The 25,363-nt window shown below is 39.5% G+C and overlaps 1 protein-coding gene across 3 annotated transcripts in view; it reads left to right on the top strand.

Annotated features, from left to right (window-relative positions):
- The window catches only part of RNF130 (ring finger protein 130), a 143,791-nt gene that overhangs the window by 98,009 nt on the left and 20,419 nt on the right, over positions 1 to 25,363 (top strand). Inside the window, exons 8-9 of one of the 3 annotated variants that reach the window (XM_072731882.1) lie at positions 2,025 to 2,118; positions 8,916 to 9,102. The exons of 1 other annotated variant lie outside the window; for it this stretch is intronic. In XM_072731882.1, coding sequence (XP_072587983.1) covers positions 2,025 to 2,118; positions 8,916 to 8,931 — 110 coding nt within the window. In that variant the 3' untranslated portion in view covers positions 8,932 to 9,102. Of the gene's footprint in view, positions 1 to 2,024; positions 2,119 to 8,915; positions 9,103 to 25,363 lie in introns of those variants that run through there. One more of the 3 variants, XM_072731884.1, reaches the window with a different exon arrangement.

Here is a 25,363-nt window from a genome sequence, read left to right as displayed (position 1 = left end):
TGCTTATCACTGAGTTTTTGTAGGCTCTTCATTGATTGACATTTATTGAGCACCTCCTACTACATTAAGTTCTGGTCCTGTTATAAATTTTATGCAGGAATGTCCTTTCAAAATCTTACGTTTTGATGATAAAAAAATATTACTTCATGTATCAAATTAATCACCTTTAGCCAAATTAATGCATGTTAATCAATAACTTCACATGGTTAAATTAAACCAAAGCTACCTCTCCTTTCCCCTCAAAGCTCTGTAGTGCTATAGCAACTACAGTGCATTTGCCCAGCATCCACTGTGCAAGACACTGTGCTAAATACACTCTGGGGTGGACAGAGGTGATCAGGGACCCAGCTGCAGCCGACTGCTGCCCAAATACCCCGGGTCCCCTATGGAGATCATTGCAATGGCGTTTGTTTCTTTTTGGTCACTAGTTTTTATAATTGAAATGCCATACACCTATGGATGATATATTCAGAATGCAGAAACACACATGTAATAGAAGTTCTAAAAGTTAGTCTTATCACCTTATCACATATAAAGGTCTCTGAGAAGAAAAAAATGAAGAACACTGAGTTCGAAGCTTCTTGATACCGATGACCAGTCATCTCTTCATTTTTTTAAATGCCAGTGTACATTTTTCCTAACTTAAAATATCTCCAGGTAAAAATGGTGGATTTTGCGTGGGTTCTTAAATGTTCATTTTGACATAAATTCAAACCTTATAAATTCACTGAATGATGAGGAATTTGTAATCTGGGAAGCACTTGGCAGCACTGTTACCAAGAAGAAAGAGTTTGCTAAGCATTTTAATAATAAATATCAAGATGGCCAAGAAATGCTCATAGAACAAACTCATCATCCTGGAATCCTGAAGAACAAAGTCTTAACCTTTTGAAGATCACCACCTTTAAAACTTTAGTCCAGTGAAATTATAAAAAAAACCTTTTTCTGGACAAATTCCTAGACATACATAATTTTGCATATTTATGGGATTCATGGAAACCAGATTGAGAAACACTCATGTTACACACTTTGCATAGAAACATTTGACATTCCAAGTAGAAATGTCTTCCTACTGCCTTACTGCAGATGTAGAAGGAACTTGACTGTGTAGCACTGTTAAACCAGCCCCAGTTAGTGTATACTCTACGAAATATTTTCTAGTTAAGACTTGTTAGCAAGTCAGATCGGTTCACAGGTTATTTTTGAGGTTCTCAGTAAATAGTGTTTTTGGAATGTTACCTTGACAACACAGACTTTGAAAAGAAAGAAAAATATCCACTGACTTCCTGGATCTAGAGAGAGACTAGCTAAAAACTTTGGGTACCAGAGATTTTCGGCTCTCTAATGGGCCGTGTACCTGGTGAACTACCTGCTCGACGCAACCAGAGCAGCCCAGTGCCGCTCCCCACTGGGGAGGTGGGGGTGTGAAGCGTAGGCCTTTCCAGGAGTCACCAATGAAATGTCCTATTTAAGTAAAGACTGTAAATCTCTAAAAGAAAAGAAAGTAGAGCTGCATGCCACGGAAGGCCAGCCTGCGGACTGCGTGGAGTACCCACAAGACCTCTGGGACCCCTACTCTATATTTGTAAGCCTGTCTCTAAGACTGAGTAATACAACCATGGCAGAAGTGACAAAGTGAAGAAGGAAAGATTATATAAGTATGGCCAGTCCATTTTACTGTCATCTAAAGTAGTAATTTAAAAATCTCTGTCCACGTGCAATTTTATACACATATTTCTACTGCACGCTTTTTGGTGGCCACACTCCTCCACAACCTCAAGACCTTAACTGGAAGAAATGTTTGGGCCATGCTTTCCTTTCTCCCTTGCAGCTTTCACCACTACTTCCACTAACCTTCTCCAGTTAGTAGCTCTCTGGCAAACCTCCTCCTGCTGCACTTCCTTGGGCCAGTCTTGGCTTACAACTCCGTTGACGTCTGCTTCGTTGCATTTGAGGGAAATGTTGACATCGATTTGACTTAAGCTTCTCCCCAGAGTGATTTCCTCCCTTTCCTTTGTCAACAGAAGAATGGTTTATTATTGCCAGTTTTGGCCTCCTCAGTGCTCTCACACTCTGCTACATGATCATCAGAGCCACAGCTAGCTTGAATGCTAATGAGTAAGTAACAAATTATTTTTTGGATTGCATGTGCCACATGACCCCAAGAAAACTTGTAGAGTAATTTTCATAGATATGGTGAAAATTGGCCTCCACCAGTTTCATACTGATCCTGATGAGATCATACCTAGCAAAATAATGAATTTCGTGACCATATATTTGCAGTCAGTACACAGATCGGGGAGGTCACCTTGCTCAGCAACAACAGCTCACTTGAGAAAAGACCTAGGGGCTCCCGTTAGCCACAAGCTTAAAGTACAAGAGCAGTGTGATGCAGATGCCAAAGGGATCCAGTACAGTTGTAGCATATAAAGAAGGCCCGTGTCCGGATCACTGGCAGAAATAGTCCCACTCCTATGTGCCCACCAAACTTCACCTGGATTCTTACTTACATACTTAGCTTTTGATGGAACACTGGTACCCTGGCCTGTGGTCAGGGGACAGTGACTTGGATGTTTAGCCTATAAGAAAGAAGCAATTGGGAAGACCCGCTGTTTCCAAATATTGGGAGGACTGTCAGGGGAAAACAAAATAAGTATAAACTGTATTCCTATGGGGCAAGATGAGGACCAGTGGGCAGATGACAGGAAGGTGAATTTCATCTCAGTGAAAGGAAGAACATCTGTCAGTGAGGCTCCTTGCGAGTGAACTGGTTTGCCGTGGGGAGTGCTCAGGACCAGGAGTGCAGGCAAAAGCTGCATGTTACTTGTCTGGACTGTTGTAGGTCAGAGATTTTTCGGAGTAGGCGAAACTGAGCTAGCTGACTGTTAAGGTCCATTTGATCCAGTGATTTTCTAGGATAGCTTTCCACAGGGCTAAGATGCAGGAAAGGTTTTTGGTTCTGTTAGTTTGTTTTAAATTCAAGGCATTTAACTGTAAGGTATTATTGAGTCCTTTTCTTTACCAGTATTCATGAAAGCTAGTTTGAGGTGAACATCCCTGGGACACAGCCCAGATAGGAACCTAAATTGGCACAGGTGGAATTCCTGTGCTCTCCACACTCACTTATGCCCTGGCATTTTAACTTATTAATAATAACCAGCCAAGCTCCTGTAATTGATTTAATGGAACACTCATTGTCCAGCTATGGAAACAAATGGGCAAGTAACCTCCGCTTATAATGACCTGATTTTATTATCTCTAACCTGATCTAGATACTTGTAAGAAGTGCCCTTTGGCATCCCTGGCCTAGCACAGGTTGGGAGGATGCCATGGTCAGTTGGCATCTTTAGCCTGCTGGCGCGGAGTCTCAGCTGCTCCATCCAGCACGTCAACCTACCCGATGGTTTACATCAACATAGCAAGTATTAATTGCTCAGGCTCTAGAGTCAGACATAGCCTGGGTTTGACTCCCTGCTCTTCCATTTTCTACCTGGGCAGCTGTATTTCTCGGAAGCTCATTTTAGTCATGCAGAAAACAGGAATAATGGCAGGAGTACATCATAGGTTGTACGAAGTAGCATATACAGTGCTTAGCACAGTGCCTGGTACATAATAAGTGCTCAATAAATGTTAGCTGAACAGTTCCAATGAGATTCTTCCAGTCCTGTGAACAAGATGACCATAGCTGCCTTTATCATTTGGTAAATCAATTTCATTTTCTTCCATGAAATAATACAGAATCACAGGAACTCTGTGAGTCCTGTGATTCAGACCTCAGTTTGTAGAGAAATGGTGATTTCACCTGTAGTCACCTCATTTGCTTACTCTCACAGTGACCACATCAAACTAGATGATGATGTAACCCACTCCTTAAATTTTTCACAAATGAGTGAAAACCAATCACAGCAAGTAGGGGCACTCTGGGCACTTATAGAAAACTGTTCAGTGATGTAATGATCACCTTGCTGCCACCAAGGATCTGCCAGATGTCAGGTCATGCATCAGATAGTTTAAAGAAGGCTCAATAGACATGTTACCTTTTAGAAATCAGGGTCCCTTGGCCATAATATTTCAGTTCCACGCATAAATGCCTGCATGACTCAATCTCAACATTGATCTTAGATCCATGTCTTAGGCCAACCCTTCTCCCATGAGCCTTTGTAAAGGATTGATACTGCAATTGTTCATCCTGATAATATTTCTGTGCCTCCAATCAGAACTTCTCTGAAGGACGATTTTCATGATCCCATTGAGAGAGAGAGAGAGTGTGTGTGTGTGTGTATGTGTGTGTGTGTGGACATATGAGTGCATGAAAGAATGCACCAAAATATTAATGGTGATTACCCTAATTTAGTAGAATTTGGGGTGATGTTTTTCTCTCCTATTGTGCTTTTATATATTGATTTTCAATAAAACATGAATTACTTAATATTTTAAAGGCCATTTTAATTGTGGAGGATGAAAAATAATAGTCACTCTTACTCAGTGTCTCCTTCCCAAGAATTTGATGAAAAATTCCTATGAGGTTTTAATTCCAGAGGAAAGTTTCTATTAGTACATAAATCTAATTATTCTTCATCAATGAATTCTTTGAAATCTATCTTACTTCCTTTTTTTGCCTTTACCAAAAACTGCAGCCAAAATGAGATTGCCTTTTCAATTTAATTGCTACTTTAGTTTTCTAGGTAACCTCATTCATGCGTGAGATAGTCTTCTATATAAGTAGATTCCATCTTTTCACATGTTAACAATTTGTCTGGAAGTTGATAGTAAAATTCACCTCCCCACATATTACCTACTATTATAGTTTACTCTTCTGCTGGTGTTACACTGAACTTGTATATTGTGATTTTAGCAAGACCTTGACCCAGTCTAGTTGCGGGTGAAACCCTGTAGGCAAAAGGAAGCAGTGTGGGCCACATGTCAGGGCTGGCATGTGGTGGAACCCAGACGGCCCCAAGCCTGGCTGCAGTGCGTGAATGGCTGCCCTGCTAGGGCTAAACGCACGCCCTCTGCCCTCACCACACTCTGCACAATTATCCACGGCTTGAGGCTATTTCCTGATCTGAAGTCAATCAAGTCCATGAATCTGAGGTCACTCCCCTTCTATTGTGTCAAAATATTATTTAAATACTCAACCGTGACTAATTGTGCTTTAATTTTTAACACTGCAAACAAATCTAGTGAATGTTGAGGCTTTGCAAATATAAAGAGTCAAAGCAGCAAATAACATCCAAGGTAAATATATTTATATATATAATTTTCCATACTCCCAATTTCTTAGTACCTAAGTAAGCAATGTTAGTAAACTTCAGCTCCCAAAGGAGGTTTGCTGCTCTACTTCATCATTCCAAAAACCTCATTAAATCTCAGTGTTAACCAGCTTATGTTTGTATCAGTCTATTTTCCCTCAACATGAGAACAGTAAGTATTTTCATTGTTTTCATTTGAGGCACGAGTTGCGTTGCGAGTCAGGACAATGATGCAGACGGATTTTGAGCGGAATGGGAGGTTCAGCTAGGTATCCTCCAGTGTTCTTTCTCAGTTCCTAGATTCCACTTCATAAAACTCATGCCCAAAGATCTGCCCAGGAGTATAATAACCCAGACATTCAAGTTTCAAAACCATCTCAGGAGAAGGAAATGAACCCTGCTGTGGTTAATGTGCAGTAACTGTAGCAAATATAAACTCCTGTGGCATAACCTGAGGCCAGGAAGCCCTAGCTCTGCAGCAGGTCAGAGTCAACCCCGCCAGTATTCCTGCTGAGCTGGCTCCTGAGGCATAGTGACGGAAAGTTAGGAGCCTGATCAAAGGAATGAGTGCTTCTATTTGACCCTGTCTTCAGTAGTTCTGAATTGTTCTGCTCATGGTTGTTGTTTTTTTGTTTTTTTAAAGATTGATTTGAGAGAGAGAGAGAGAGAGAGAGCATGAGAACACGCAGGGGAAGGGCAAAGGGAGGGGGAGAGAGAGAATTTCACACAGACTTCACAGTGAGCACAGAGCCAGATGCAGGGCTGGACCTCACAACCCTGTGATCTGACTTGAGTCGAACTCGAGTCATACCCTCAACCTACTGAACCACCAAGGCGCCCTGTTCTGCTCACACTCTTAAGAGGAACATTAACTTGTTTCAGTGTAAAAGGATTTGCAAGTGTAATCATTTTGATGTCTTGGGGATGCTTGGCTTAAAGAGCAAAGTTGAGGGTGATGTGAAGGAGGTCTCCAAGTATTTGAAGGGCTCGCAAAGATGAAAATAGCAATGGTTTGCCAAGTACCTCCCAACAGCCTATTCCTGTCAGGCTCTGGGTCTGCTCCAGTTACCCTGTGTGACACTCATCACAGTCCCATGGGGACTGACCAGTGCACACACAGGGGGAGCTTACTGTGTAGTTGGGGAGCTCTCAAGATATCCACAGGAAGGTAGAGCACCACTGAGTACAAGGAAGAGCTTTGTGGTGGTCGGCAGTATCCGTCTCTGAACATGGGATGCTTTGCAAGCCAGGGAGCTGCAGACAGAAATGAGCTACAAGGCTAGCACTGTTTGGAGGCAGACCCTGAGTGGGAGGAGGCCAGAGGTTCCCTGTAGTTCTGAGAGCCCCTCTTCACTTGTCTGTCCTCAATGGTCCTTTCCTGGGACAAGTCAGAGCCTGAGAAGAGGACTTGCATGCCCTGCTGGCTGGCTGCCCCTTTTAGAACCTTAAATATTAAGCAATGATTTGAAAACTTTTTTACCACCTACCACTGTAAGAACTACATTTTACATTGTGACATTCCCAGTGTGTAACTGACAAAGTTTACAGGTGTCTTCCTCCCTACACACAGTATTCCACGATCCTCCTTTACACTTTGTTGTTAATGCTAGTCAGGAATTCTGCATGGCTTTTTCAGTCCATTAATAGGAGACTGCTTGCAGTTTGAGAAAACACAGAACTAAAAATTTTCAATTTCTGGTTCTCAGTCAAGTACCTTTTGTTTACACTGGCACCCATCAAGGATTGCTTATTTTTCCGAGACAGCCTTCCTTGTCATAACACCAGCAAAGATTCAACGTGCCCCCAATTTTATAACGAATCCTCTTCTTTCTGCTAGTGTTTACTTCTCCTTTTAGCCACTCTGAGCCTAAGATACATACACAAAATAACCTGAGGCCCAAAGGGGCTGGGGGATTCCCTGAGAAATGCCATAGGAAGAAGGGCCTGGAATTCAAGCTCGATGTTTCTGGGTCTACCTCTTCCCTTTGCATTGCTCATCTTTGACTACTCCAGAGAGCCATCCCAGGGCTCTGGATAATGTGGTAGAAGAAGACTGTTGGCTTTCTAGAAATGTGATGACACAGAGAAGATCAAAGGCAATGAGGACCTTGGATTGGACTTCTGCACTGTCTCTGTAGTGTTCATTTCTGGTTTTCACAAGTCCCTTTAATCTTGTGGCTGCAGCGATTTACAGTTCCTTAGAAGAGCAGCCCAAATAAAGTCAGTTTAAAAATCTTGATTTGCCCATTGAAAGTTGTTATATCTAACATCTGATTTCTCTGGGAAAATTTTGTAAAATCAGTGTGTTATGTTCAGCGGGGCTGCAGTAACCAGTCAAGTCCAGAGCTCTGTGTGAAGTTGTGAATGGCCTTGCCCTGCAGGGGTGCTGTGGGAATGGGGCTGCTTTGCACAGCGCTCAGGCTTATGGCCAGGCTTATGGCGCCTGCTGAAGTGATGGGAGAGCTTGTGGACCCTGCTCACACCCTGGGAAGTTAGCAGAGGCTTCCTGGATGGGGTCCTCATGGAACAGGACCAGAGAGTTGTGGGTTGGTTGTGTCTGCTGGAAGTGGTGGCAGCAGTAGGCCAGCTGCAGAATTTGGACTGTGTTCTTGGAAACAGCGACTAATACGTAAGGCTTTTCAGCAAAAAGAGGATTCCTGTGGCCGAAGAGTTGCTCTAGCGTAGAGGCTGCAGGCAGGGTGATGGGTGAGGTGAGAGTATGGATCTAAGGGAGGAAGTCATGGGGAAGAGAGGACATGAAGTAGTGCTGGAGCAATGTGTGATTAGAAATTGAGAGGCAAGGAACGTGGCTCTGGAACTGAGCAGAGAGAAGAGGAAGCAGCACTAAAGACACAAATGGGGAGCCAAGGAAGTGAGCCAGCCGTACAGGGCTTCAGCGAGCTGGAGCAGCCCCACAGTGCCAGGCTGCAGAGGCCCCAGGTACTGTCAGGCACTTGCTTTAGGGACAGATGTGTGTGCATACAGTCTGGGGAAGTCCCATGAGAGCCATAAGCCCTGGAGGGCTGGGTTCTGCAAATTTTATTTCAAAGTAAAGATTGACCTTCTTGCATGAGATATAAAGGGGGATCCTATTATAAAGAAACAACTACAGATTCCAGGACACGCGGCCCTGAGAACATACATTCAAACCAGGAAAAGTTGTGAACCAGCAACCAGTATAGTTGCCCCTGCATTTTTATTTATTTTTAAAGATTTTACTGATTTATTCACGACAGACACAGAGAGGCAGAGACATAGGCAGAGGGAGAAGCAGGATCCCCGTGGGGAGCCTATGTGGGACTCGATCCCAGAATTCCGGGATCACACCCTGAGCCAAAAGCAGGTACTCAGCCACTGAGCCACCCAGGTGCCCCTGTCCCTGAATTTTTAAACGAGATGCTATTAGCCTGGGCTTTTGTCCATGTTCCTGGTGGGAGGACACACACACTTCCAAGGTGACTGCGCCACTTGATCACAGATCTGAAGCTGCTAAGTTCAGGAAGATGCCAGTGGCTTCCTGGCTTTACCAGACAGGGCTGGGAAGTAGTTGGGGACAGCGCCAGGCCACCCCTCAGTGAGGATCACTTTCTCTGTTATTTTAAAATATTGTCAATTCCCCTTTAACTGATTCTTGACTTCTTTTTTTTCCCTTTCATTCCACAGGGTAGAGTGGTTTTGAAGAAGAAAAAACTGCTTTCTGACTGATTGCCTTCAAGGAAAAAAGAACCTATTTTTGTGCATCATTTACCAATCATGCCATACGAGCGTTTATTTTTAGTACATTTTATTTTTTCATAAAATTGCTAATGCCAAAGCTTTGTATTAAAATAAATAAATAATAAAATAAAAAGACCGTGCTGTTGAGTATCATTGACTCACTTGTGTTCGGAAGGCCGACTTGGAGATCACATACCCAAATCTCACATGTGTGTTTTGGAGACAGAATGTGCTCATGAATCCCCACAGGAGGAACATGACGCTGCTCCTGTTGGCATTCTCACAGTGGCTCCTCCCATGCCAACATAGTCCAGAGCAGAGGCACCGCCTGCTCAGGCACTCTGTGGAGTTCCTCTGTTTTACTTTCTTTAGGGTCTCCGTGCTCTCTGATCATCTCTTACTGCTTTGTGGTTGACCTACTACCTTCACCGGAACATTAGCCCCACAGCAGCAGAAACGTTTAGCTGTGTTGCTGGCCACTGTATCCCCAGCCTTGTAAAGTGGTTCTCACATAGTAAGGACTCAATAAATATTTGTGGGATGAAGGAATGAGTATATGGAAAAATTTCCAAACTACGCACTGATGAGTAATGAATTGCATCTACCCATGATGGTTTTCTACCTGATTTGTACAGTACTCTTTAAAAATGGCAAATTCTAAAAAGTTGGGAGAGAGCAATTTTATGTGTAAATGAAATATTTTTTGCTATATTGATGAGGAAAATGTTGAAATATTTTATGTTATATTGAATTCTATGCTTGAAGGATTATCAGTGTGTATAAACCTTTTGAGCAGTGAATTTTCAGCCTTTTACTTCAGCATCCCTAAGGGATGAGAACTTAACTCCCACTACAGTAAACCAATAAAAGTAGTAAATTCTCAAATTGGTAGGTTGAAGATTTTTATCTTTTCAATTGAGATATAATTCACATACCATAAAAATTTACCCTTTTGAAGGATAAGTCAATTCCATGGTTTTTAGTATAGTTGTGACTATACTAGGTTGTACAACCATCACAACTGCCTAATCCAGAACATTTACATCACACCCAAAAAAGCCCTATACTCACGAACAGTAACCTCTCACCCCTGCCCTCCCCCTGCCATCCTGGAAACTACTAATCTCTCTATCTCTGTGGATCCACCCGTTCTGAACATTTCACGTAAATGGAATCCTAGAATAGGTAGCCTTTTGCATCTGGCTTCTTTCATGTAGTGTAACATTTTCAAGTTCTTCCATGCTATACCTTTAATCAGTACTCATCCTTTTTTGTGGCTGAATAATATGCCACTGTATGGGTGTGTACCACGTTTTGTTCGTCTGCTTGTCCAGTGATGGACATTTGTTGTTTCCACCTTTCAGCTATCACAAATACGCTGCTGTGAACGTTGGCGTACAAGTTTATGAACTTATCTCCAGCTCACTTGGGTCTGTCCCTGGGAGTGGAATTGCTGGGTCATGTGGTAGCTCTGACTTGAAAAACTGCCAAAATGTTATACAGAGCCGTTGCAGTTTCTTAATCCCACCAGCAGTGTTCAGGGGTTCCAGTTCCTCCACATCCTCACTAGCACTTCGTATTTTCCTTTTTAAAACCATCTCCTTATGCTCTTGATTTGCATTTCCCTAATGACTAATGATGTTGAGCAACTTTTCAAGTGCTTATTAGCCACTTGAATGTCTTTAGAGAAAAATCTGAGTCCTTTGCCAATTTTTTTTTTAATTGGGTGGTCTTTTTGTTGTTGAGTTGTAAGAGTTCTTTATACTTCCAGATTACTAGGCCCTTATCATATATATGATATACAAATATTTTATCCTGTTCTTTAAGTTGTTCACTTTCTTGAGAGTATCTTTCACAGTACAAGTTTTTCATTTTGATGGAGTCCAGTTTATCTGCTTTTTTCTTTGGTTTGTGTTTTAGGTATCATATCTAAGAAACCATTGCCTAATTGAGGGTGACAAAACCTTCTGACAATTTTACAGTTCTTTTTTTTTTAAGACTTTATTAATGAGACACAGAGAGAGAGAGAGGCAGAGACACAGGCAGAGGGAGAAGCAGGCAGGGAGGGAGCCCAGCCTGGGACTCCAGGATCAGGCCCTGGGCTGAAGGCGGCACTAAACCGCTGAGCCACCCAGGCTGCCCTTTTACAGTTCTTATATTCAGATCTTTGACCTATTTTGAGCTAATATTTGCATATGGTGTCAAATAGGGGTCAAACTTCATTCTTCTGCATGTGGCTATACATTTGTCCCAGTACCATTTGTTGGACAAATTATTCCCCCCCACACACACCCATTGAGTGGTCTTGGTACCCTTGTCAAAAGTCAGTTAAGCATAATATATGAGTTTATTTCTGGACTCTCAATTCTATTCCACTGGTCTCCCTTTCTGTCCTCGTGCCAGTATCCCATGATATTGATTACTATTGCTTTGTAGTAAGTTTTAAAATTGGGAAGTGTGAGTCCTCCCAACTTTGTTCTTTTTCAAGATAGTTTTGGCTATAGAGGGTCCCTTGTGTTTCCATATAAACTCTAAGATCAATTTTTCAATCTGCAAAAATGCCAGCTGGCATTTTGATAGGGATTATGCTGAATCTGCAGATTGCTTTAGAATAATATTCAGTCTTTGGGGTGCCTAGGAAGCTCAGTTAAGAATCCATGTCTTGATCTCAGCTCAAGTCTTGATCTCAGGGTTGAGTTCAAGCCCCACATTGGGCTCCATACTGGACATGAAGCCTACTTTAAAAAAATTTTTTTTAATTAAAAAAATATATATTATATTGGGACACCTGGGTTAAGCATCTGACTTCAGGTCATGATCTCATGATCCTGGGATCAAGCTGGGAGTCTGCTTCTCCCTCTCTTCTGTCCCTCACCCCACACGTGGTCTCTCTGTCTCAAATAAATTATTTTAAAAATAATTAAAATTTTAAAATAGTAAGTCAGTCCTTGAAGAGAGGATACCTTTTCCATTTAATTTTTGTAGAAATATTAATTTTTGTACATTGATCTTTTATCTTTGCAACCTTGCTGAGCTCCTTTACTAGGTCTAATAGTCTTTTAGTGGATACCTTAAAATTTCCTATATAAAAGGTCATCTCATGAGCAAATGGGGGTAGTTTAACATCTTTCCAATCTAGAGTCCTGTTGTTTTCTTGCTTAATTGCCCCTGGCTAGACCCCCCATTAATGTAATGTTGAACAGAAGTGCAAACAGATATCCGTATGTTGTTTCTGATCTTGAGGAGAAAGCTTTCAGACTATCACCATTGTGTATGATGTTAGCTATGGGATTTCCATAGATGCCCTTTATCAGATTGAAAAAGTTCCCTTCTATTTCTAGCTTATTGAGTGTTTTTATCATGAATTTTGGATTTTGCAAGGGCTTTTTCTATGCCTATTATGATTGTGTGGGTTTTGTCCTTTATATGTTGCAAAATTCAGGTTGCTACTATTTGCTAGTATTTTTTTTTTCAGATGGTCTCAACTCTTGTATTTATCTAAATATTTCCAAAATACAATTTTTTTTTTGAGAGTACAGGCCACATATCTTGTAAAATCCCATCACACTGCGCTCAAAGGACTGAGGGTTCTCTGCGGAGAGGATCACCCTCTCCCTTTCCATCACGGAGGTCATCTGCCATTCCAGGTGGGAATCCACCTGAATCCAGCCCCATCCCTTCCCTCCCCTCCCCGGCAGCCCAGGGGGATTTATGCATCTACATTCATACAAGGTATTGATCTGTAATTTTCTTGTGATGTCTTTCTCTGGCTTAATGTCAATGTAATGCTGGCCTCATATAATGAATTATGAAGTAATTCCTCTTTGCTGGTTTTTAAAAGAGTTTGAAAAGGATTGGCATTAATTCTTACACAATTATTTGGTAGAATTTACCAGTGAAGCCATCTGGCCTGGACTTTTCCTTGTGGGGAGTTTTTTGTATACTGACTGTCTTACTATAGATCTATTCATGTTTTCTATTACTTAAGTTAGTTTCTATAGTTTGTATCTCTTTAGTGATTTGTCCATTTCATCAAGGTTGTCTTGCTCATTGGCATACAATTTTAAGATTCCCTTATAATCCTTTTTTATTCTTGCAGTGTTGATAGTAATGCCCTCTTTAATTTCATAGTAACTTGAGTCTTCTTTTTGCCTAGTCAGTATAGCTAAAGGTTTGTAAATTTTGATCTATTCAAAGAACTAACTTTTGGTTTCACTGATTTGCCTATTTTTCTATTCTCTGTTTCATTAGTTTTTGCTCAGATCTTTGTTACTTTCTTCCTCTGCTTTGGGTCTAGTTTTGTTTTGTTTGTTTTGTTTCCTAAAGGTAGAAAATTAGATTATTAACTTCAGATCTTTCTTACAAGCATTTACAACTATAAATTTTCACCTAAGCATGATTTTGCCTATCCATAAGCTTTGGTATATTGTGGGTTTTGCATCATTTATCCTAGAGTATTTTCTACTTTCCTTTGTGATTTCTCTTTGGATCCATATTTTATTTAAACCCCACATATTGGGTCGCTTGGGTAGCTCAGTCAGTTAAGTAAATAACTCTTGATTTCAGCTCAGGTCATGATCTCAGGATTGTGAGATTGGGCCCCTCATCTGGCTCCACACAGTGGAGTCTGCTTGTCCCTCTCCCTCTGCTCCCTCCACTTGCACTCATTCTTTCACTCTCCCTCAAATAAATTAAATCTTAAAAAAAAATCTTAAAAATATGTTTGTGAATAGCACCTGGGTGGCTCAGTGGTTGAGCATCTGCCTTCCAATTTAGGGTGTAATCCCAGGGTCCTGGAATTGAGTCCCGCATCGGGCTCCCCACAGGGAGCCTGCTTCTCCCTCTGCCTGTTTCTCTGCCCTTCTCTATGTGTCTCTCATGAATAAATAAATTAAAATCTTTAAAAAGAATATGTTTATGGCAGCCCGGGTGGCTCAGCAGTTTAGCACCGCCTTCAGCCCAGGGCGTGATCCTGGAGATCTGGGATTGAGTCCCACATTGGGCTCCCTGCATGGAACCTGCTTCTCCCTCTGCCTGTGAGTGTCTCTGCCTCTCTCTCTCTCTCTCTCTCTCTCTCTGTCTCTGTCTCTCATGGATAAATAAATAAAGTCTTTAAAAGTTTGTGAATTTCCAAAATATCCTTCTCTTAAAGATTTCTAATTTCATTACCTTATGGTTGGAGAACATATTTTACATGATTTCAATAATTTTAAATACATTTAGGCTTGTTTTGTGGCCTAACATATCGTCTATCTTGGAGAATGTTCCATGTGTACTTGAGAAAAATATATATTCTGCTATCAAATAGAGAAATTTTTGCCTTATGTATTCTGGGGTTCTGTTGTTAGGTGCATATGGGGTTAAAGAATTTCTAGAAGCTGCGGAGATTATTCAGTGTATCTTTTTCACTTGAGATTGACTGGTTCAGTGGCTCTCCTGACATTTCCAGCTAACTGTATGCTAGAGAGTTCAGCTGAGTATTTGACTTTATTCCTAGAGTGGGCTGTGTTGAAGTTCGCTTCTTCCTCAATACCTACAAAATTTTTCTCTTCGAGCAGATTTTCACAAATTAGTAGAATAGTTTCTCCCCACCTCACTTTATTCCAGTGAAAATTAACCAAATTTGTTCTCTTTGCTGTTCCTTCCCATTTATGACAAGTTGTTATTTTCCTTCAATAGGCAGGAGATGTAAGACTGTTTAATGACAATGCCACTGTTAGTGTACTTTCACCCCTTTCACATTATTTCAAGCCCTAGCAGAGAATAAAACTTTTTCAAACAATAGGTCCCATGTGGGGCCAAATATAGAATTTTTATAAGAGCTAAGAAATGAAATGAGTGAACTAATAGAGCTTTTCATCAATCTTACAGATGATTTATGAGCCATTGAAATTTGAACCTGCCGTTTTGTGGCTTTGAGATTAAACTGGCATCATTAAGTTTTTATGTTTCAATTAGTCATGGTCTCAGCTAAGAACGTGATGTGTTGTGTGTGTGCGCACATGTTATCCTTTAAGTGGGTGTTTGGGTTCCTTAGAACCAGAATTCAAAGTTTCATCAAAATGCGTTTGCTTATTCATAGTCACAGTGCTACCAACTAAGAAGTCAGCTTTATGAATAGAAGCACTGTAGGAAGTTGAGTAATTTCTTGTTTACGTATTTTAAAAATTAGAAAACAACAAGTCTGGAACAGATTGATATTTCGGTTTTAAGACCTTCTTGGAAAAACTTTGTAATCTTCAAAACGTAGGTTGTTTTTGTCCTTTGTTTTCTACACATACCCAAAAAAACGTATTTTTCAAGAGTTTTATTTCAAGGCAACCTCAGTACAACAGACCAAAGGTGTGTAAGAATACAATCTATACTCCAAAAAGCCCTTTCATAGGAAAGCACTTCCTTTTTTTTTTTTTTTAAGATTTTATTTATTCATGAGAGACACAGAGAGAGGCAGAGACACAAGCAGAGGGAGAAGCAGGCTCCCTGCAGGGAACCCGATGTGGGACTTGATCCCGTGACCCCAGTATCACAACCTGAGCCAAAGGCAAAGGATGGCTCAACCACTGAGCCATCCAGGCACCCCCGGAAAGCACTTCCTGATTATACCTGATAATCAGGCTTCAGCTATTTATAGCCACTGAAGCCTGATAGAATTAAATCTATTCTCTTCAGCTGGCTGGGTTATAACTAGCCTTTTTCAATAGTAAGGTTCTTTGACTTGTATCTACAAAAATATTTAGTTATATTAAATTCCTTATCAAGACAAGTTTAAGAATAGAACCTAATGGCAACAAAAAGAAGAAAGAATCCAGTTGAAACAGGAACTGCTGGGATCCCTGGGTGGCTCAGTGGCTGAGCACCTGCTTTTGGCTCAGGGTGTGAGCCCGGAGTCCTGGGATCAAGTCCCACATGGGCACCCTGTGTGGAGTCTGCTTCTCCCTCTGCCATGTCTCTGTCTCTGTCTCTCTCTCTCTCTCTCTCTCTCTCTCTGTGTGTGTGTGTGTGTGTGTGTGTCTCATGATTAATAAATAAAATCTTGGAAAAAATTAAAAGAAAGAAATAGGAACTGCCATTCTAGATCTCTACTGTGAAGCTGGGCAGGAGAAAACCAGCAGCTCCAGATCACATAAGATGTGGCAGGCACCATGCTGAGTGGTTGCATACATTGTACTTTTTATTGTGGCTGTATCCAAATCAGAAGAGGTATAGTTTTTCCTCTTTTCCAAATAAAGAAACAAGGTTTAGAGAATGTCCCAAAACTTGGCCAAGATTGAACACCTATTAAGTGACAAAGTCAGAAGGAAACCAAGGCATCCCAGTGGTTCCTGACCCCCAGCCACCCTCCAGCCCTGAGACTGCTTTTGCTGAGGTGTACATGGTTCTTGCCCTTAAGGAATTTATGGATTCAGGGGGAAAACAGGACCATGAATGGAGGGAACTATTTGGGCTGAGCTAGCACATGCATGCACATTCTCTTTCTGTATATCTGTGTGTGTATGTATTTTTTAAGTGAATTATTGATTATCATAACAGCTTACTATGTGGTAGGCACAATTTTAAGCATTTCACATATTAACTCATTTAATTCTCACAACATCTTATTATTAACCACCACTTGACAGGTAAGGAAACAAGTTTAGGGAAATCCAGTAACTTGCCAATGCTGTGTCCTAAACCCCATTCTGTTTTGCCTTAGAGAAGCTTGCCAAGTAGAAGAGCAGATCGTGGGTCGTCCTAGCCATGGGCCCTGTGTGCACAAACCTTGGTGGTAGGAAAGGCTGAGAAGTGTGATTGGCTTGGGTTTAGGACAAAAGCATGGTTGGGGAGAGAGGTGTCCTGGTGCTGTCATAAGACCACAGCTTTCCCAATGGGGAGCCGAAAGTAGGTTCGTGCACTGTGGAAAGTGTGAATTAGATGCAGACTGGCTCCTGAAATTAAAATAACGGGATCGCTACAGAAAATATATAGAGGTGCTGGCTTAGAACATCCCAGCTAAGAAGATGCCTTAACAAGCCAGCAGGCAAGAAATAGAATGGAAACAGTAGGGCCAATGAAGAGGAGAAGATCCTAAAAACCCATGGGTAAGGAGACCTCTAGGGAGAATCCACCCAGCACAGGAGAGCTACATCCATGCATTTGTATCTACTCAGTATACAGCTCCGGGGGCGGTGGGGGGAGCACGGTCTGAGGAGTTGAAAAGGCAGGTAGAAATCACAGGTGTCCTGGAAAAGTCTTTGAATTTTAATTGTATTTTTATTACCTTAGAAAAATTATACCTTCTCATTTACTGTAGCCATTTATTTTACAGCATAGAAAACTCTTAATAACAGTGTTGCATCTAGGGAGCTTAAATTGTATTAATTATATCAACTAAATTTCATTGTTAAATTTTTTTGCAGTTTGTTCATAACTACAATCCAAGTTATTTATGTGTTAAAAGTAAAAAACTGAAAGATACCAGTATGCTTTGGATTCAGCTTTACCTGGGCTCTACCTCTAGCTTTATGATTTTGTTGTTGTTGTTGTTGTTGTTGTTGTTGTTGTTTTAGCTTTATGATTTTGAGTCAGTATTTCATCTCTCTGTGAAATAAGAATAACACATCTATCTTGCATGGTGGTTGTGAAATTATATAGAAATTTTAAGTTTCTCCCCCTTCAATCCTTTTTCTTGTATTTAGAAAACATCTTAAATTATTTTCCTGAATAACATGCTAATGGTTGAAAAAACAAAAAGTCAAAATAGTACAAAAGGGCATACATAAGGTGAAAGTACATGTCCCTCCCACCCTGACGCCTTTCCTGGGCTTCTCCCAGCATCTCTGTTGCCTAGGTGTGGTGTGTGCATTTGCAGAGAGATTTTGTGCATATGTGAGCATATTCTTTCTTACATACCTTTATAATTATTAGCACAGTATACACATTATCCTTCCCCAACAAAATCTCTTCTGCACATAGGTTTAGAACAAGTTATTGATTGGTCACCGATCTATTAAATTTCCTTTAGCCCAAAAGTAAAAAAAAAAAACACAAACAAAAACAAAAAAATGACATTTTTCAGGCTTTCTACCAAACAAAAGGATCCCTACATCATATCCACAGAAGAGGGCCACAGATGACAGTAGGAATCTGGTTATCCATAGCAACAAATTAGCACAGGGTATTTTAAGAATAAATATAACATCATTGAAGAAAACTTTATACTATTTAAGTCCAGAAATCTCAGAAAGGGACTTCATAAATACTGTCACAAGATGCTCTAATGGTTACATTTGTAAGCAGGTAGGACTTGTACTTTTATGAACGCTTCCTGTCTTCACCTTAACCTTACAAATTTCTCCTAAGTGGCTCTATTCTACAAAATTCTGTTGCCTTTTTGTGTCTGCATCAACAATTCCCTTAATTTTATCTAAAATTTCTTCTCACAAAGGCTTGCAATTTCAAGGCATAGCCAGGCTTCCGTTTGTTCTTTGCTAGAAGTGAATAAGAAAATAAGTACTTGGAATCCCTGGGTGGCTCAGTGGTTTAGCGCCTGCCTTCCGCTGGGGGTGTGATCCTGGAGTCCCAGAATCGGTTCCCACATCAGGCTCCCTGCATGGAGCCTGCTTCTCCCTCTGCCTGTGTCCCTGCCTCTCTCTCTCTCTCTCTCTCTCTCTCTCTCTCTCTCTCAAATAAAACCTTTGAAGAAAAAAAGTACTTAACACAATTTGAGACCAAGAATATAGAAGCAATAGGTTTGCAAAAAAGAATTATTTTTCTTCTTGCCCAGTTTTTGGAGGTATTCTACATCAGTGCATATGGATCTGTTTGCCTCTTTCTCTTTAATATTGATAAATGCATTGTATATTGAATCAGTTCCTAGTTGATGGACATTTCAGTTGTTTTAAATCATTTATAGTCTTTACAAAGGCTGTATAACTACCAGAACCAGTGATACACAGAAGTAGCAAATGATGGTTAATTTCTAGCTACTTGTCTGTTTCTTTTTTTTTTTTTAAGTTTGTTTACTTTTTTTTAGTAATCTGTACATCTGATGTAGGGCTCAAATGACTTTGAGATCAAAAGTCACATGCTTTTCCAGAAACCCCTCTGTCTCTTTCTTAGTGCAAAAACCCATTTTATTTCCTGTCAGGAGAGTTCCAAGTTAAAACTATCTAGACACAATTTAGTGATGTGATTAGGATAGTATGCATCCTACTCAATTCAATTCTATGGAGTATTTGCTGACATAATGTGAAAAGACAGAGATAAAATATATCTGAGTTGTACCCATAAATTTATGGTCTAATTGAGGGAAGAAAGACATAAAAGAGCACATATAATCAAGTACTTATATTTTTCAGAGAATTACAAAGTCCCTATTTTTTTTTCATTGCATTCATCAATTTCAGGATTCTGAAGTCTAGAAAAACTTTAAGCCATATGAAGGGGAGCTCTAAGCCACTGATAAGTTAATCACATTTCTGTTTCTCGTAGTGTCATCCTAACTTGTTATAGTTCAAACATCATACCATGCACAACCAGAGAATATGGAAAAAGCATTTTTTTGTTGTTCTATCTTAAGGCATTGAAGAGCTATCAATGTGATGAGGACCTGAGAAGCCAAGAGTCCAGAGGAAAGGGAAGTGAAGTGATATGAACCCAATGTTCAACACTGCCTTTCTTTTAGAGGCATTTGCCAATTCACAGACAGTGGCTAAGAAGTGGCCAGAATATGGGGGCTTGAATGACTGATGAGGAGAGCTCAGGCAGCCTTCCTGAACTTGTGAGACACACCCTGGAGTCCAGAGCCTAGGATCCTCAAAGGGCTATACCCTGGAACTAGATAGAGGCTGAACCAGAATTTGACTAACCCTCTCAGAGTGAAGCCTAACTCTGAATCTGCGTTAATTTCCAACTGGATTGAAGGATGTGTCCATAGCCTAAAAGTAACATGTGGAAATCCTCCAGAGGGAGATACCACCAGCAGCAGCTTCAGATGATCTCTACAGTTTTCATATGTACTGTCTAAAAATCCGTCAAAAATACCAGGCGTACAAGAAGACCAAACAACTTAAAAAGGGGGGGGGGGGGAATAGATCCACAGAAAAACAAATATCAGAATTATGAAGCATAAAGTTTAAAATAACTTTAAGTATGTTCAAGAAACTGATAACAAGATGGATAATTTCAGAAATAAATGGAAACAGCAAAAAAAGTAAATGGAATGTGAGGACTGAAACCCATAGAAGGTTTAACTTAAACATCACTGAAGAAAGGATTTGTGAACTGGAATACAGGTCAGGAGAAAGTATTCAACCTGAAGCACAAAAGGAAAAAGGGAAGGAAAATAACAAAAAAATGGTCACAAGAGAATTTAGATCATAATGAACAAGATCTAACATACATGTAATTCAGGTTGGGTAGTAGAAGGAAAGAAGATCAGTTAAAGCAAAAGCAGTATTTGAAGAGAAAATGTTTTTAATTTTCCCAAACTGACAAAAGACATCAAATCACAGAGTCAAGAAAAATACACCAAGATACATCATAGTAGAACTTTAAAAGAGGGGAAGGGAGCAAAGAGAAACTTTAAAGCAATTAGAGAAAAAAGATACACCACATCATAATTGAGACGAAATTCACATAACATAAAATTAACCACTTTAAAGTGCTAAATGGTTTTATCAAAATGTTCACAGTATTGTATGACCACCACCTCTATCCAGTTCTAAGTTTTTATCACCCCAGAAAGCAAACTCCTCCGCATGAAGTAAGTTGCTTCTCATTCCACCCTCCCCTCCAGCCCTTGGAAGATCTCTGTGTTCTGTCTGTGGATATCCCTATTCTAGATATTTCATATAAATGGAATCATATAAGTTATGTGATCTTTTGGCCTGTGTTCTCTCACTTAGCATAATGCTTGCAGGGATGATCCATATTGTAACATGTATCAATACTTCATCCCTTTTTATGGCTAATAGTCCAGTGTGTGTGTGTGTGTGTGTGTGTGTGTGTGTGTGTGTGTGTGTGTATACACCACAATTTGTTCATCCATTCATTCATTGATGGACATTTGAGCTGCTTCCACCTTTTGGCTATTGTGAATAACACTGCTATGAATTGCTGTACAAGAATCTTTGCATCTCTCTTTTCATTTCTTTTAGGTATATAACTAGGTATGGAATTGCTGGGTCCTATGGTAACTTTGTGTTTAAAACTTTTGGAGGAACCTCCCAAATGTTACTCACAGTGACTTAACCATCTTACATTCCTGCCAGCAGTGTACAAGGGTCCCAGTTTCTCTATATGCTCACCAACACTTACTATTTTCCTTTTTTAAAAAAAAATTATAGCCATTTTTAGTGAATGTGAAATGATACCTCATGTGGTTTTAATTTGTATTTCCCTAGTGACTAATGATTTCGAGCAGCTTTTCATGTACTTACTGACCACTTATATGCCTTCTTTAGAGAAATATCCAAGTTTTTTGTCTATTTTTTAATTAGCAACTTGTTTGGTTTTTTTTATTGAGTTGTAAGAACTCTTTATATATTCCAGATACTAGGCACTTATCAGATATATGATTTGCAAATATTTTCTACCATTTTCTATGTTATCTATTCACTTTCTTGATAGTATCCTTCAAAGGGCAAGTTTTTAATTTTGATGGAGTCCAGTTTGTGTTTTCTTTGGTAGTTTGTGCTTTAGGTGTCATATCTAAGAAACTGTTACCTAATTCAAGGTCACAAAAACTTCTAAGAGTTTTGTAGTTCTAGTTCCTATACTTAGGTCTTTGATCCATTTTGAGTTAATATTTGTGTATTAGTGTGAGATATGGGTCCAACTTCATCCTTTTGCATGTAGATGTCCCACTTGTCCCAGTACAATTTGTTGAAGAGATTGAATTGAATGGTCTTGGCACCCTTGTTGAAAATCAGTTAAACATAATATATAAATTTATTTGTACGCTCTCGATTATATTGCATTGATCTATCCATCTTTATGCTAATACCACCCTATATTTATTATCATACTTTTGTAGTAGCTTTGTGATCAGGAAATATGAGTCACCAGCTTTGTTTTTCCTTCTTCAATATGAGATGTGTTACTTTTAAATAATAATAGAAGACTGACAGTTGATATCTTGAACAAAACAATGAAAACCAGAAAATAGTAAAGTGTTGGGTAAGTGGGGAACCTGCCAACTTAAATAGCCTAGGAAAAAATTCATCCAAAATAAATATGTATAAAATAATTCACAGGGATGAAAAATACAACACAGGAATATAGTCAATAATATTGTAATAACTGTGTTAACGAATGGTAACTACACTTATTTTGGTGAGCATAGCATAATGTATAGAATTGCTGATTGTATACATGTTGAATCACGTGTTATACACCTGAAACTAGGATAACATTGTATGTCAGCTATACTTCAATAAAAAGTAAAATAAATGAAAAGCCTCATTCCAGAAATAACAAATAAGACATTTTCCAATGAACAGAAATACTGAGAGGGAAATCTTCAAGCAGAAGGACAGTTATCCCAGACAGGAACATGGAGATGCAGGAAGACTAAAGAGCCACAAAAAGGGAAGATATGCAGGTTAACCTAAATGGCAGTTGATGTATAAAACTTTAATAGTAATGTCCTATGGAGATTACCTGACATCAATTGCACAAAAGGTGGAAGAGGATAAAAGTGCTTTTAAGATATTTGCATTGCCCAAGAATAGGTAAAAATACTGATTTGTATTAGAATTTAATAAATCAAAGATGCAGCTCCAGGGTCACTCAATTTGTTGAGCATCTGACTCTTGATTTCTGCTGAGGTCATGATCTTAGGGTCATAAAACCTGAGCCCCATGTGGGTATCCACAATCAGCAGGAAGTCTGCTTGAGATTCTCTCTCTCTCTCTCCCTCTCCCTCTGTCCCTCCCCCACCCCTCTCTCTTTCAAAATAAAATCTTTTGGGGACAGCTGGGTGGCTCAGCGGTTAAGCACCTGCCTTCAGCCCAGGGTGTGATCCTGGAGTCCCAGGATCAAGTCCTACATTGGGCTCCCTGCATGGAGCCTGCTTCTCTCCCTGCCTGTGTCTCTGCCTCTTTCTGTATATGTGTCTCATGAAAAAATAAATAAAATCTTTTTTTAAAATCTTTAAAAAAATAAAATAGGGGCACCTGGGTGGCTCAGTTGGCTAAGCATCTGCCTTCAGCTCAGGTCATGATCCCAAGGCCTGGGATTGAGCCCCACATAGGGCTCCCTGCTCATCAGGGAGTCTGCTTCTCTGTCTCCCTCTGCCCCTCCCCCTAGCTCATGCTCTCTCCGTCTCTCAAATAAATAAGTAAATCTTTTAAAAAATAATTAATTAAATAGATCAAAGATACATGATGTGATCAAGGTAACAACTAAAAAGTGGTAAAATAGTCTCTAGGCTAGCATAGCCATTAAAAGAACAGAAAAAAATAAACTTATAGAAGAAAAAATAGACTAATAAAGTGATTCAAAAGAAGAAATGTTTTTTTTAAAAAAGAGGAAAGGAACATAGGAAAGGACAGACAAATAGAAACATTAAATATCATAAATTTAAGTCCCTGTATATCAGTAATGAATATAAAATTATTAAATATTCAAATATAAAGGTAGATGATTTAAAATTTATAAATACACATATACATCTGTGTATATGTGATACTTCTTTAATATAAGGAGACAGAGGGCACCTGGGTGGCTCAGTTGGTTAAGTGTCTTTCTTTGGCTCAGGTTATGATCCAGAGTCCAGGGAGCAAACCCTGCATTGGGCTCCTTGTTCACTGGGGAGTCTGCTTTTCCCTCTGCCCTTCACCCTGTTCATCTCTCTCTCACACTTGCTCTCTCTCCCTCTCAAATAAATAAATCTTTAAATATATGTATGATATATATATCATACCAAAAGAAAATCATTGTTGTATAAATATCAGGCAAAATATGCTTTAAGACAAAGAGGGACATTTCATTTGATGAAAAAGTTAATCCATCATGAAGAAAACAATTCTAAATTCTGTGTACCTAATATATTCTCAAAACATATGAAGCAAAAATTAACAGATCTAAAAGGACAAATAATTCCAACATTGTAGTGGGAAATTTAAACACACCTCTTTTTACAAGTGCACAAATACTCATCAAGGATCTAGATTTGGACAACATGATTAACAAAGATGTGATTGACACATAAATATAGCATTCATTGACTACAGGTTATATATTATTTTCAAGTGCGTACAAATCACTTACTAAAATAGACCATATGTTGGGTGATAAAGCAAATTTCAACAAATATGTAAGGATTGAAGTTATACAGAGTATGTTTTCTTACCAGTGGAATTAAGTTAGAAATCAATAGTGAAAAGGTAATTAAAATGATCTCTAAATGTTTGGAGTCAATAATATACTTATTTTTTATTTTTAAGATTTATTTTTTTAAGTAATCTCTGCACCAAAACCCTGAGATCAAGAGTCACATTCTCCACTGACTGAGCCAGCCAGGCACTCCGGAGGTAATATATTTTAAAAAGCTTATAAGACAGGGGCAACTGGATGGTTCATTTGGTAGAGCATCCAATCTTGATCTCAACATCGTGAATTCAAGCCCCACATTGGGCATAGAATCTACTTTAAGAAAAAAAGAAAGAAAAAACCTATTTTAAGGGGGAACAAAGCTCATAAGACAGAGAAGAAATTGCAGTGGAAATTATTAAAACTTGTGTGATGCAGGTAATGCCATTTAGAGGAAAGTCTGTGACCTCAAATATATATATTAGAACAGAAAAAAAGGCTAGAAGTCAATCTTCTAAGCATTCCTCCCAAATAAAGACCAAACTAAATCAAATGAAGGAAATAATAAAAGATCATAAATGAATTCAGTGGAAACAAACATACAATAGAAAAAACATCCAAAAAAAGAAAAAGAAAAGAAAAAAAATCCAACCAAGCACAAAGTTGTTTCTTGAAAAAGACTATTACTGGGCAGCCCGGGTGGCTCAGCGGTTTAGTGCCTGCCTTTGACCCAGGGCCTGATCCTGGACACCTGGGATTGAGTCCCACATCAGGCTCCCTGCATGGAGCCTGCTTCTCCCTCTGCCTGTGTCTCCGCCTCTCTCTCTCTCTCTCTCTCTCTCTCTCTCTCTGTGTGTGTGTGTGTGTGTGTCTCATAAATAAATAAAATTAAAAAAAAACAATTAAAAAAAAGAAAAAAGAAAAAGACTATTACTAAAGGTAACAAATTTCTGCTATCAAGGAAAAAGACCCAAATGACCAATATTAGGGATGAAAAGGGGGCATCACTATAGCACCTACACACATTAAAAGAAATAATAATAAAGTTTATAAAAATAGAAAGTGGAATGATCATTACCAGGGGCTGGTGAAAGGGGGGA

Source organism: Vulpes vulpes, chromosome 12, assembly GCF_048418805.1.
Source record: "Vulpes vulpes isolate BD-2025 chromosome 12, VulVul3, whole genome shotgun sequence".
Lineage (NCBI taxonomy): Eukaryota > Metazoa > Chordata > Mammalia > Carnivora > Canidae > Vulpes > Vulpes vulpes.
The sequence above is the reverse complement of the archived record's forward strand: the minus strand, read 5'-3'. Positions and strand labels throughout refer to the sequence as shown.